General features: G+C 34.3%; 1 protein-coding gene across 1 annotated transcript; it reads left to right on the top strand.

Annotated features, from left to right (window-relative positions):
- Positions 1–3,111: 3,111 nt before the first annotated feature.
- On the top strand, positions 3,112–12,109 carry grifin (galectin-related inter-fiber protein). The gene is made up of 4 exons (XM_088612725.1): positions 3,112–3,211; positions 9,048–9,127; positions 11,150–11,312; positions 11,641–12,109. The coding sequence occupies exons 1-4, from the start codon at positions 3,200–3,202 to the stop codon at positions 11,803–11,805; spliced, it is 420 nt and encodes a 139-aa protein (XP_088468851.1). The 5' UTR covers positions 3,112–3,199; the 3' UTR covers positions 11,806–12,109.
- The last annotated feature ends 1,158 nt before the right edge of the window (positions 12,110–13,267 follow it).

Raw genomic sequence — 13,267 nt, 5'->3', positions numbered from 1 at the left:
ATTGGTAGCCTGTAAACATATTGTCACATATTCAAAACAAGTTCTTATTGACTCAAAAGGCTCTAAATAATTTAACTCCATCATAAATCTCTGAACTCCTTCATGTTCACACTCCTTCAAACAAGGTTGGTCCATTGTTTATTGTACCTGGGACTCACTTACATATTGTAAACATTGTATTACTAAAAATAGTCATACAAATTACTATTTTTGATAATTTCCACAGATTCTCCTCGGGTGAAAGGCTGTGATTACAAGATATTGGCAGCCACTCAAGACTCTCGGCAAGTTTCAAGTTTTCAAAATCTGTTTATCGTTTCTCTTTTTTCCATTAAATTCGATTTTTCTTCTATTTTGGTACTAAGCATCTATACTTATCATTATTTAGCAGCTTCACTGTTGATTTGAGCTATTTCTTGTGATCTGCTGTTATACCTGCAGCAAAGCAACCTTACCATGAAGCTGCTTAAGAAATATTTACTGTGGGCAGCAAGTTGGTGCAGGGTTAGCATTGCTGCCTTACACCAGTGGGGCTCTGGGTTCCGTTCCTGGAGTACTGTCTGTATGGGGTTCGTATGTTCTCCATGTTTTGGTGTGGGTTTCCTCCAAGTGCTCCTGGTTCCTCCCACTGTCCAAATACATCCTACAAGTACAGTATATTCCCTATTCCAATGCCCTGGGTGGCCCTTTCAGGTTCTAAATTGTCTAGTGTTGGTTGCCAGGATAGACTCCGGCTTCCCAGCAACTGTGTATTAGATAAAGTGGTAAGAAAATGAATGGAAGGACATTACAATGGTTTCATAAAATCCTCCTATTAGTATTTAATCAATGTTATGCAACATTTGAACCACTTAATTTCTTTAATAATAATAAACTTTATTTTATATAGCGCCTTTAAAGGTGGCTTCTCAAAGCGCTTTACAGAATGACAACAACAATAAATAAGAAGAATACACAAGATAAAACACAATTACAATATATAGAGGAGACCGTGGATGGTGGTACTAAGAAGAGCAGAGGGGTGAAGAATGGAACCAGTTAAGTAAAGGCTTTTCTAAAGAAGAGGGTTTTGAATCTGGATTTGAAGGAGTTTAGAGAAGGTGACTCTCTGATATCCTTGGGGAGAGAGTTCCACAGCTGGGGGCATAACAGGGGCAGGTCCTGTCACCCATACAATGTAGACGGGCTTGGGGGACAATAAGGAGAGCAGAATTAGAAGAGCAAAGGTTGCAAGGTGGGGAGTAGGGCGATAATAGGTCAGACAGGTACTGAGGTGAACACTTGCACTAGAGCTGGTCTGGATTCTGGCTGCTGAATTTTGGACATACTGCAGTTTGTTCAGAGTAGATTTAGATACCCCGGCAAGTAGAGCATTACAGTAGTCAATTCGAGAGAATACAAATGCTTTTCAGCATTTCAGCTTTTCAGCCACAGTTAATGATGGCATAGGGCATAGTCTTGCGATATTTCTAAGGTAAAAAAAAGATGTTTTGACAGTATGCTGCACATGTGGGTTAAGCCAGAATCGAATATACTGTAACCCCAAGGTTTTTCAATTTTGATTAAAGCTGAGTACAGAGCCATCTACAGATAGGGTTACAGGACTGGCTTTATGAAGTTGATGGGGGTTGCCAATAAGCATAATATACTACTAACACTTTCATAGATTAAAATAATTATTTATAAATGATGACTCTGAACATATTACAGAATTTTTTTTTTGCCAGATAAGATTGCCAATGACAACCTGGAGATGGATATATACAGCATGGCATGTACTGGAAAAATTAGAATTGAGTACATTGCTCAGTGATAAAAGAGAAGAACCTACAGTACCAGACTTTCACTGTCAGACCTCCAGTTTGGTGATCCAGAACCTTAACCACTATTTCAAATTGCTGTCTGAAAGTGGACTTCGTCATTTGCAGTCTGTTTCTCAACTTTGTTTATATAAAGTAATTATAAAACTAATAAAAATCAAATATTAGCATCATTTTACACAGTTAAAAGTTTATATATGTGAAAAAATAGCAGCTGTGGAAGGTTATAAAAATGCAGAGAATTTGCAATGCCCTGCAGATAAATATTTGAGAGATTAATGCACTTTGATCTGTGTTATTTTTACATTTAAACAGGAAATTCCAAAACAAAGACATATTCAGCAAGGTGGAAAATCCAAACAGACAGCACCACAACATCATTAATCCAGGGGATTAAAATTAGGTAATTCTTCAGAACAATGTGATGTGCACTAAACAAAAAAACTTACTTGTCAACATGTTTTTGATTCGGCCTTTTGTGTAAGCATTTTTCTACCTTTCAAATATAAGATTTTTGAACTGTAACATTCTCAGCCCTAGTTTGTTTACTTCAATACATTAAGAACTACAGATTTCTCCAATGTCTTATTTATTAAGTTTCCTCATCAGCAAACTCAAAGGGCTAAGGTCTTCTAATACAGTGGGTTGTACTCTATGATACCTTTACACTTAAAAGCATAGGACTGAAAAATATAAATATTATATATATATGTATGTATTTATATATATTATCATAAAATTATTTTATGTGGTGTATAACATTCCATACAGACAACACAGCCTAGAAAGCACTTTTTTCCTATTACAAAGAGGGTTAAAATGAAAAGGTTTTAGTGGGTGACTTTAGATCTGCTGTTGTACTGGCAGTTAGTTTAAGAACAAGGGTTTCATAAGATCCTCCTATTAGTATTTAGTCAGTGTTTTGCATCATTTGAACCACTTAATTTCTTTGTTAGTAGTATCATATAACAAGGAATGTTGTTAATTTTGTGCAATGTAACATCTAATGTCTATATTATATTATATTATATTATATTATATTATATTATATTATATTATATATCTATAGCTCGCTAGTCACATATGTAACTATGAGCTCTTTACCTTTTTGAAAGAAACATAAGAGTCTTGTTTCTGCCTAATCAGAGTCTTCCAAAAAAAAACGTAATAACAAAGCCCCGCGGCCAACTTTCAGGCTTTCACATACACTATGCGGTAATGAATTGGCCTAATGTGAAGTCAGAAAATGTTGACAATCCTTATTTCCGACCGCAGGTCACGTGGTTATTGTCTGCTCTTTAAATTTCAGATAGAGCTGAAAACAATACTGACTGGATTCTACAACCAAATCAGGGAGCCCTTGCTGACTGCAGACAAAAATGACTTTACGGGTAAGAAATTCACATTAATTCCATAATAACTATTGTTTTTCCCATCAACAGTTCCTTAAAAACCAGTGCCTGTGAGACTTCAATACAATATTGTATTGTATTCAGAGGCACACCTCTTTGGCAGTATTTTTTATGTTAAAAGAGTATTTTTTCCTAATAATGATCTCCAGAGAGTCACATTTGAGCTCAAATTATTTCAATCATTGCTGCTATTGTTACTTACAATACAGCATTCTTTAGGCAGATTCTCCAGCCAACTCACTTTGTATCATTATTAAAAGATAAACATAAAAAGCAGTTACTGAAAGCATATTAAGCAATTCCTAGCTGTTTTGTTTTGTCCCTTCCAAGTTTTCCCTTTTTTTTCCCGACAAAAAAAAGACTGTTATATGATTTTCTACAATAGTGAAAGACTTTTTTACAGTGCATGACAAACTTCTGTCCTGAAAAGATTCCAGTCATTTCTAGTTATTGATAACAAGATATTTAATGTTAATTTATGTAAGCTCGGGGTGTTTTTGTCTCTTTCCACCTTTGTCTGGGGCAATGACTGATCTTCTTTTTACAACATTTTGCATCTGAAAATCACTGATTATAAATTAAAGTAGATGAATAAGTCTGTTAAGCCAGGAGGCTAGCAAAGGTGTAGTGCTTATTATGAAAGTAGCAAGTGTCTTACATAAGAATTTTATTGTATTGCGTTTAAGTGCCACTTGTGAATTCTGTCAGGCTGATTGATGTTTTTTCATAATTTTATAAGTGAACAGGCAATGACACTTGGTGTATTTTCAATTCACTACATTGTGAAAGCTTTCTCCTTGCTGATCAGCCATGGTTTTAAATGATGAACAGCAGCTTTTAAATGAGTGGAAAGTTAAGCTCTTTGTTTCAACTACACGGTGGCCCAGAAGTGCAAACAAAAAAACAAAAATGAGCACACAAACAAAAACTGACAACACATAAAAGAGTGCACAAACAGAAAAGAGTACACAAACAAAAAATACAACACAAACAAAAAAGTTCACAAACAAAAGTGACACATCCCAAACAAAACTGGGTGGCCCTTCTAGGTTTTCAAGAAGAAGAAATCTACTTATTTCCTGTAATGTGGGCAAAATTAATGGTTTTTATCAAGCTGCTCTCCACAGAACGAACAGAACATCCTACTGTTGTGGTGTTTTTAAAGATTTTAGAAAATTCACAAAAACATCTAATCAATTACTCAATACATGCACTCCACTCAGCTGCCCTCTCACCTAACAACAGATGTCATGTCTGTTGTGAGAACTTATTTTCATTTTGAACACACATGTGTGCATTCTTTTTAGTTTTTTCCCCCATTATTGTTTGCATTGTGTCATTTTTCGTTTGTGCATTCATTTTTGTTTTTGTGTTTTGCACCATAATATTAACATTATTTCACACTTTTATTTAATCAACAGACCATGTCCATCCTTTCTATTTATTAAGCAGATTAATCTCACATTTTAGAGCTGTGACAGCTTTTCAAGTAGGATATAAGTTTGTTTTACACCCAACAACATTCAGGCAGGAAGAAAGAGAATTAAAACATTCTAACAGAAATATTAATTTGATAAATGACAAAACTTAAAATAAAACATAAGAATGACTCCTGCAGATAGCATCTTATTACCATACTGTCAGGGACAATGTGTGAAGTGTGGGCCAAACTTGGTACAAAGGAACAAAAAGAAAACAAAATCAAAAGGAAACAAAGGACACAGGTACATGTAAATCAGAGGTATTGTTTTATTTGTCTTGTAGTGTCATTCTATGGCATGCATTTTGAAAAGTTTTCATCTTAAGATTGTACTGATCTTCTAGACAAAATAAATTAATACTGTAGATGTGTTCAGCATTACTTATTATCACAGAGAATCAGAGTCAATTTCTGCCTGAAATGATGTCCCCTCAAGCATTTTGTAATATCGCAGCAATGTAAAGGCCTACTTTATGGCTTAAATTCAGACGAACCCCTTGGGTACTGAGTGTAAACAATCAGATTTTTGTATGCTACTCACCAGACGGAAATATCCAGGAAAAAAAAACAAGAAACATATATGTTTTAAGTTGTGTGTAGTCCTTGGCCTTTGTATCTGCTACAGTAGCTTGGATAAAAATTAAAGCTACATATTGTGAAGACAGGACCTGCAATGATATAGCTTGCAGGCCCTGAAAATTTATTAAAAATATATATTAAAAAGTTATATTAGCTATTGCAATTATAAAATAAATAATGATTGCATATTTTTCCATATATCTTTCAGATTTTTCTTTTTTTTTTACAGTGCCTTGAGTTTCTAGCTTAGCTCCAGGTGTGAAATATTGACCATTAATAAGAACACCAGGGCATTCCGTTGTGTTTCTAAAAAAATACCTTCCTCTGAGCAAATTAGATTATTGCAATGTGAGGATGAGGGCTAATTTCTATTAGGTTATTAAGGTTATATTTTGATGTATGGACATTACTTTTATGACTTCAATTAACCCAACTAATATTTTAATTATTTACACCCCAAATTCAATTTTCTCATTTAATTCTGTGGAGGGAAAGGTAAATTGTGCAGTCATACGTCATCAGTTTCAAGCATGTTCTTAAAATTCATTATTTGTCATTTTCTATCCATCATATTCTGATATAATTAAGAAAAAAATAAAAAAGAACAGGCTACTTTTTCATGCACAAAATATTTGAATAAAACAAAAAAAACCAGTTTTTCAGTGAAAATTAAGTAGTTATAACAAAATGTATACATTCAAAATGGGCCTGGATTTCTCTCACTCACTATCAGGTGAACCTCTTCTGGATCCCAGATGCAAACAATAACACTGGGAGCATTATTTGAATCTGATGACATTATCAGCAGCTTGAAAGGTTATCTAGTAAAGAAATGTCACACCCAAAGAAGGCTCCACAGCTGAGATGTTGTGTTTCTTTTCTTCTCTTTACTTGCTCCTTTTTGGAGCCCATGCATGCTGACACAGCAACCTACTTGAACTACCATAAAAACTTTTTCATGGATTTCTTTTATCATGAGCTGAATTTTTTTCTCATTTATTATGCACTAATAAATGTAACTCTTTTGGGCAAGAAGAACTAACTTTATAAATATATATGATAAAAAGTTCTCTGCAGCCCTGAGTCTGTAGAGACACTTGATAAAAGCTATACTGGCTTTTATCCTTGCTGTCTGCTGAATAACACAATTGGACTAATCAATAACTAAAAAGCATGAGTTTCCACATACTTTCCATATCTTTGCTCACTGACTCACTGACCGTTTAAGAGCACCTCCAACTGAAAGACTGTGGCTCTCCAGGATCAAGTGTTGTAGACCCCAGTTCTAAAGGTTCAGGTTTGTGATAATAAAATGTCATCAACTAAAAAACAAGACAGTAAGGTTTTTGCAGGCATTGCATTCAGTTATTTAGGGTGATAGCCAATATCCAGCACAGGTGTGCCACATTTTATCTGTGGATTTTTAAGTTAAAGTATAGGAATTTTAGTGAATTTAAAAGAATTTTGAATATATCATGCCAGAGACAGGCAAATATGATGTTAAATGATTAACTGCATTAAACAGTCATAGTTGGATCATTTAATCTGTTGCTGTACTGTATATGCCTCTCTGAAGGTGTAGAGATGCTCCATTTTGTAAAAAAAAACTATTAAACTGAACAAGCTCTAGTTGGATGCTCCATTCTTCAAACAGCTCAGCAAGTTGTAATTGTTATATGGAAATATACTATCATAGTAAATTATTCTCCTCACACCTCCGTTAATTTGTTTCCCCCAAATTCAAAAGCTGTTCATCACAATAATGTACATTGGAACTATGCTGCAATATTTTTTCTATTTTTTCTATGCTGCACTTCTATTTTTACTGTATTACTTTTTCTTTTTCTTAATCTGAGCTTTTTCTTTTCATTTCTTTTCAGAAATGACTCAACAGTTAATTAGGAATGTGATTATATATAGGTGGGAGTGTTAGTATCCCTAATCTTTGTGGGTCCTTAAATTATACCCTGAGAATGTATATAAATCTCCTCATAAAGTATCTTCTGCATAAAGTATTTCTTCAGAACATATATCCCCTGCTGACATACAGTATGAGGGTATAGTCAGCATTCAGAAGATCGATTAGAACTGGTGATATTGTAGAGTTATGCTGCTGTGGTTCTTGAGGGAAACCGCAAACATAATAAATGGGAGAAATTATCATTGTGCATCAGTCTGCTGGTGATTGAGGACTGATGTTAATTCTTATTTTTGTATTATAAAAATGATGTTTACTGCTCCTGACATGTTCCTGGGCTTCAGCCAATGTGCTGAATAAGTATTTAAACTAAAACTAATTACATACAGTATGCTAATGTGATCCAGAACTGATGGAGTCTAAATCACATTTATGGATGTCGATGTTTGTCCGTTATGGCTTCCAGCATGTAGGGCAGCAACATCCTGCTGCTGTTTCCATAACATATTTTTTTTTTACGGGACAGGGTTGTTAGCCTTGTGCCCAGCCTCTAACATGGAGGACCTGGCGCCTGACATGGGACAAGAATCCATTACCCTGAGATTATGAGTTTCATGCTCTACCAACAGAGCTAGTTGGGGCCTAAATCACCTTTCTGTTTGCAATAAATACATTTATTTGGTCTTGTTTGTTAAATTTGTTAAAGCTAACCAAAGTTACATTTCTCTGAGGATGTAATTGTCATTTAATGTTAAATTAATGAGACCCAGTGTTCTCCTTAAAGTATTATAGGTACAGTGATACCATGATACCACCAATGTCTTTGTATCAACCAACCCTGTCCAATTTACTGTCTGCAATCAGACTGTCAAAGTTATCTGTGACTTTGCTACCCAGTTACTGAATCTCTTTTCCCATTTTCAAACCACTTCATCCCATACAGGGTTACGAGGGAGCTGGAAACCAGCACATAACAGGCATTAAGTGCAATACACCCTGGATGGGACCCCAGTTCTTTGCACACAGACACAAACACATGCTCACACCAGGGTCAGTTTTTTGCCGAAGCCAATTAGCCTATCAGTATGTTTTTGGAATGTAAGAAGAAACACAAGCACCCAGAGGAAACCCACACATAGGGAGAACATACAAACTCCCAATAGCACCCAGATCCAGAGTTGAACCAAGGGCCCCAGCACTGCCAGGCAGCCATGCTAACCACATTGCATCACACTACATATTTCATCAACATTGGAAATAACATTCTCAATGAAGTTTATTATTTTTGCAGGAGGAGATGACAATTTACAATAAATTGTTTCTGTTTCTGCTCTTGTACTTAAGATAAGACCACTTTATTAGCCATATACAATTTCTTGCATTAGAAATTTGTCTTTTTGCACTTGTTTCTAACAACCCTAGTCCATTATTATCATGTCACTTGAGCCTTTTTTTTCCTGTGCCCAATATAATCTTCAGAACACAATAACAAAGGTCCATTATTTTCAATGATGTATTCAAATGTAGTTGAAAGGCATAACATTTGGCCCTTAAAAGCTTTATAAGCATAATCTAAAATAATTATAAAACACTTTAATGGAAACTGAAAGTCAAGAAATGAATAGGGGAACTTATTCAAAACTTAGCTCTAAGAGTATTTGTCCTAATCTTTACTGCTGTTAATTAATAATATATGTTTCATTTGTAAAGACATAGATATGGCATTAAGTTCACAAATGTTTTTATGGCGACAGCTTTTTATACATAGATGCAGGTTTGTTCTTAAAGGTCAACTTCCTTCCAAGTCATATAGCTGTTTGTGTCTGTTGCTATTCTAGTTTGAAGCTGCTTGTCCTGAGGGTCTATGTCCAGGATGGAGCTTCATTCTGAAAGGAGATCCTCCTTTTCAGGCAAGCAAGTGAGTAGAATTCAGCTAATATTTAGATGCACAGGGCCAAAAAAGTTTGTGAACTCCCTAGGTAGTTTGGTATTCTCATATATTTTAGACATAAAACATACAGTACTAGATCTTCATGAAAGTCTGTATAAAAGATTAGGAAAAAAAGATTACCTGATTAAAGGTATAACACAATGACACAAGATACTGTAGATCTGGGTTATTGAATTAACAAAATAAATATCAACATGGTTTAGGTTAAGACTAAATTAAAAAATTAAAAAAAGGTGAAATTTATTTTTTAACAATTTTTTGTAGATCTACTTGTACCTGTATGTTTTTTATCATTGTTTTGCTGCATTACCCACTTTCAGCTCAGCTTCAGATGCCAAATGGATGGCCCGATATTCTCATCCTGAATTTGCCAAACTCATGGTTCTACCAATAATAGAAAGATGTCCAGATCCTGAGACACCAAAGATCCTCCCTACTATTAATAAGATGCTCCCTACTAATATTCTAGATGAAGTTTCTACTTGGCCACCCTCCTGTGAAAACCACTCCTGTTCATCCTTGGTTTTTCTACACTGACAGTAGCCACAGCATGAGAGGCCTGCAAATCCTTAGATGTTACTACTGCGGGTTTAACTTTCTTTTTGATTTTCTGAGCACCTGATCGGTTGGTTGGGTGTCCTGACTTTGCTGGTTAAACTGTGTTCCTCTGCAGTACACTTCAACCTCAATGAATCAAGCAAACTAATTGCTATGCATTAGAAATGCTGGATTCCATTCGCTCCTCACCTCACTCTGCCTCCTTCACCTTCAAGTCTGTTGGGATAGCCTTATATTGTCTTCTTAACTTTCAGGTCTTTTGGAATAGCCTCACACTGCCTCTTTCACTTTCATTAGTCTTTGCAGTAATTAATTTTTGTTTTCAAAACAAAGTTTAAAAAAGATTGTTGTTGACTTGTTCCTTCAGAACTTTCTCTCTCTAGCTGTCTTTCAGCAGTGTTTTCAGCAGTGTCTCACAGACCTCATGTGCACAGTATCACAAGCCCTCCTGGTAACTCTATACACCTGCCACAAAGAGAGCACACATTTAAATAAGGAAGTAACTCAGCTGTCAATTATTTGGATTGTATCAATGACAGCTGCCTCGCTCAGTGCTTTTCAAAAAAGAGCATTGGATTATGCTCATGCAATAAACCTTTAAGATTTATTAACGCTTAAAATTGTTCAGTACTTTACACATGTGCTGGATAATCTTAAAGAACACTCTAAAAATGGGAAGCTAGTACAACAGAGGATAGGAGATAGATGCTAAGTAGTTCTAGTAGCCCTCAGACTTGTACCTCTGGACCATGTTTATGCACCCCACTAAGTAAGTAGATTCATGGACAGAGCATATAATACCATTGGTATACAAATTTATTACAAGATAAATAAATCTTCCATTTTAAGTATTAAAAGTTTAAAATGTGCAATCCAGACTTTTTTGTACATGCGTGTATAATTTGGCAAAATAAATAAATCTCTTACTGTGTATGTAAATGTATATGAACAAAATGTCTGGAACTGTAATAATCTGCTTTGTCTGGCCCATCACCATGGTATCTGTGGATATTATGGACCTCAGTTAAAATCAGGATGACCTTTCTGCAGTTGCATGAAAAGCATGATTAATTCATTTCTACCTTTTAAAGGAAAAAAAACACAATAGTGCTAATGGGATTTTCTACATACAATATTCATCCATCATTCTTTTCAATTTGCATAATTAACATTTAGATACTACAATACATGTTGTGTAAATTAGTTTAAAATTGTCATGAATAAATTTTGCAAACAAACTTGTTCATGGGTCTTTGGGTGCTTTAATTTCTTTAGCAAATTCCATTCTGCCTAAATCAAAATAAATAATAAACACCTAATCCTTAGAAAAGATAAATTGATTATTGTTAAAATTAATGTTTTATTAATATTTCTGCATTAGATACAAAGAGAGAAACTCACTGCATTGCCTTTTCTCATTTGTTCACTCAGATTTGAGATTAACTTTGTTTGTGAACGAGACGACAAAATAGCATTTCACTTTAACCCTCGCTTTACGGAATCAGACATCGTTTGCAATTCTTTTGTGTCCAATCACTGGGGTCAAGAGGAGCGATGTACTACCTTCCCTTTTGGGGCAGAGGAGCCCTTTCAGGTATTTCAAAGTTCCTATGAGCTCTATAACTTCAGAAACATGTCAATCATATGACAACAGTGATTGAGGTCATAGTTCCTCAAGTAGGCTTTAATGGAATATTTACAGTAAATTTAACAAGTACTTTCAATTTATCTTCATATTTTAAAATGTATTTTCATTATTTTTTAAACAATTAATATGCAGTAGTTTTCCAAAACATTCCATGTCTTTGATTTAGATAACAGGAAACATAATTAAATGTATTGTTTGTCATTGGCTGGTTACTCAATATTATGTTTAATTACAGAAGGTGATGCTATATATTATATCTCAATCTTTTTAACAGATTGAAATTTATTCCGATCATGAAAACTTCCATGTCTTCCTTGATGAATCCAAGATAATGCAGTACAAGCATCGAATTGAGGACCTGAAGACAATAACAAAAGTACAAGTGTTAAATGACATAAACATCTCTTCAGTGGAGATCACTAAGAAACCCTTTTCTTAGATTAAGAATCTATTAAGGGGCTTGTGTCTACTGACAAAACCTACTTAGAAACATTTGCTCTTTCTATAAGAAATGTAAAGCTAAAAAAAGTTTCTTTATTCATTGTCTGAGAATTTTGTTATGAATCTTTAGTTATTATGACAATCATTTCTGATTAAACTTTTTTAACAAAGTGCTTATGTTAATATCTCTTTTAATCTCATGCATCTGAACCTAAAGACTGTGTGCCTGGACACCATATTTAAGAGAAAATATATGGTCTTTAAATAAACAACACATTAAATTAATTAAATAGTTAAATACATTCTTTGTGTGTAGTCTTGTGTTATTCATGTCATGTCAATACTGTTAAATAATTGATCATTATTTCAAGGCCTGACAGAATATATTGTAATGTGTTAAATGACCATGGCTTCATGCCGTCCCATTGTAATAGTAAGTTCCACAATTAGCAGTTTTAGCACATTCAGAAATAATAAATTACAAATTCAATGAATTTGCATGTTACTGTATTTCAAGATATAAAACAATCAAAACAAAAAAAATCATTTTACTGACTATATGATGGATGTAGATATTAATGGTTTCATGAACGTTGAGTGGTGTGAATAAATGCTGAGTTAGCATTTCTGCATTTCTAGCAGTTATGTACTATAGATGGAGAGCAGAACTGATATTCATTATTGGAAAGTGCAGTGTATGAACAATTCAGTTGTGCTCGCAATGTAAAAGTATCTCTGTGGATGTGGCATTTCTAAAAAACTTTTTTTTTAGAAAAAGTTAAGTAATGGTTGCTTACGACATGGTTCTCTTATCTCTGTGGTATCCCACTAATTACATCACCCTAATTTGAATATACACCACTCTATACCCCTTGTTTTATCAATATTCAATCTAAATGCTCAAAATTCCCTGAATGCCTTGTCTGAGGAATTTTACCAAAGTCTGTGAAAACTTAAATGCACAGTATCAAATACCCTATATATTTGAATTACTGTTGTTACTTGTTTAAAATCATCTAAAATTGGTTATGCAATAGGTGATCCTCAGTTTAGGTCTTGTAATTGTTTATAGCAGTTCTGTCTGTGAGACATACTGATACAAAAGTTACTGCAGTTTTCTCAACCTCTTTATGGATGGGTGCTACAGTAGTCATTCTTTAATCCCTGGGTACTACCTCTGTCTTCAGCAGCTGTTGTAAGTGTTGTGTCAATGGCTTCTGAATAGTATCTCTTATTTCCTTGGGTGTTAGCCTAAACTTGTGTTAGCCACAAGGAAATGTAGAAATACTGTCACACACTCCACCAGTTTTTATTTTGTTTTGCAACTAATTGACAAAGCCTGATTAAGTAAGATATGTTCTCAAACTTATGCAGAAAGACAATGGAATTAAACTTAAAAACACTTTGGAAAAAGATTTCTTTTTTGATTAATTAAAAAAATGAAAAGCTACAGCTCTTCA

This window comes from Lepisosteus platostomus, chromosome 19, assembly GCF_059453375.1.
Source record: "Lepisosteus platostomus isolate fLepPlt1 chromosome 19, fLepPlt1.hap1, whole genome shotgun sequence".
Taxonomy (NCBI): domain Eukaryota; kingdom Metazoa; phylum Chordata; class Actinopteri; order Semionotiformes; family Lepisosteidae; genus Lepisosteus; species Lepisosteus platostomus.
The sequence above is the reverse complement of the archived record's forward strand: the minus strand, read 5'-3'. Positions and strand labels throughout refer to the sequence as shown.

Excerpts from the sequence above, each read along its gene's own strand:
- grifin (XM_088612725.1), top strand. Across the intron at positions 9,128-11,149 it reads CCTCCTTTTCAGGCAAGCAA|ATTTGAGATTAACTTTGTTT; the intron begins GTGAGTAGAATT and ends TTGTTCACTCAG. Across the intron at positions 11,313-11,640 it reads GGGCAGAGGAGCCCTTTCAG|ATTGAAATTTATTCCGATCA; the intron begins GTATTTCAAAGT and ends TCTTTTTAACAG.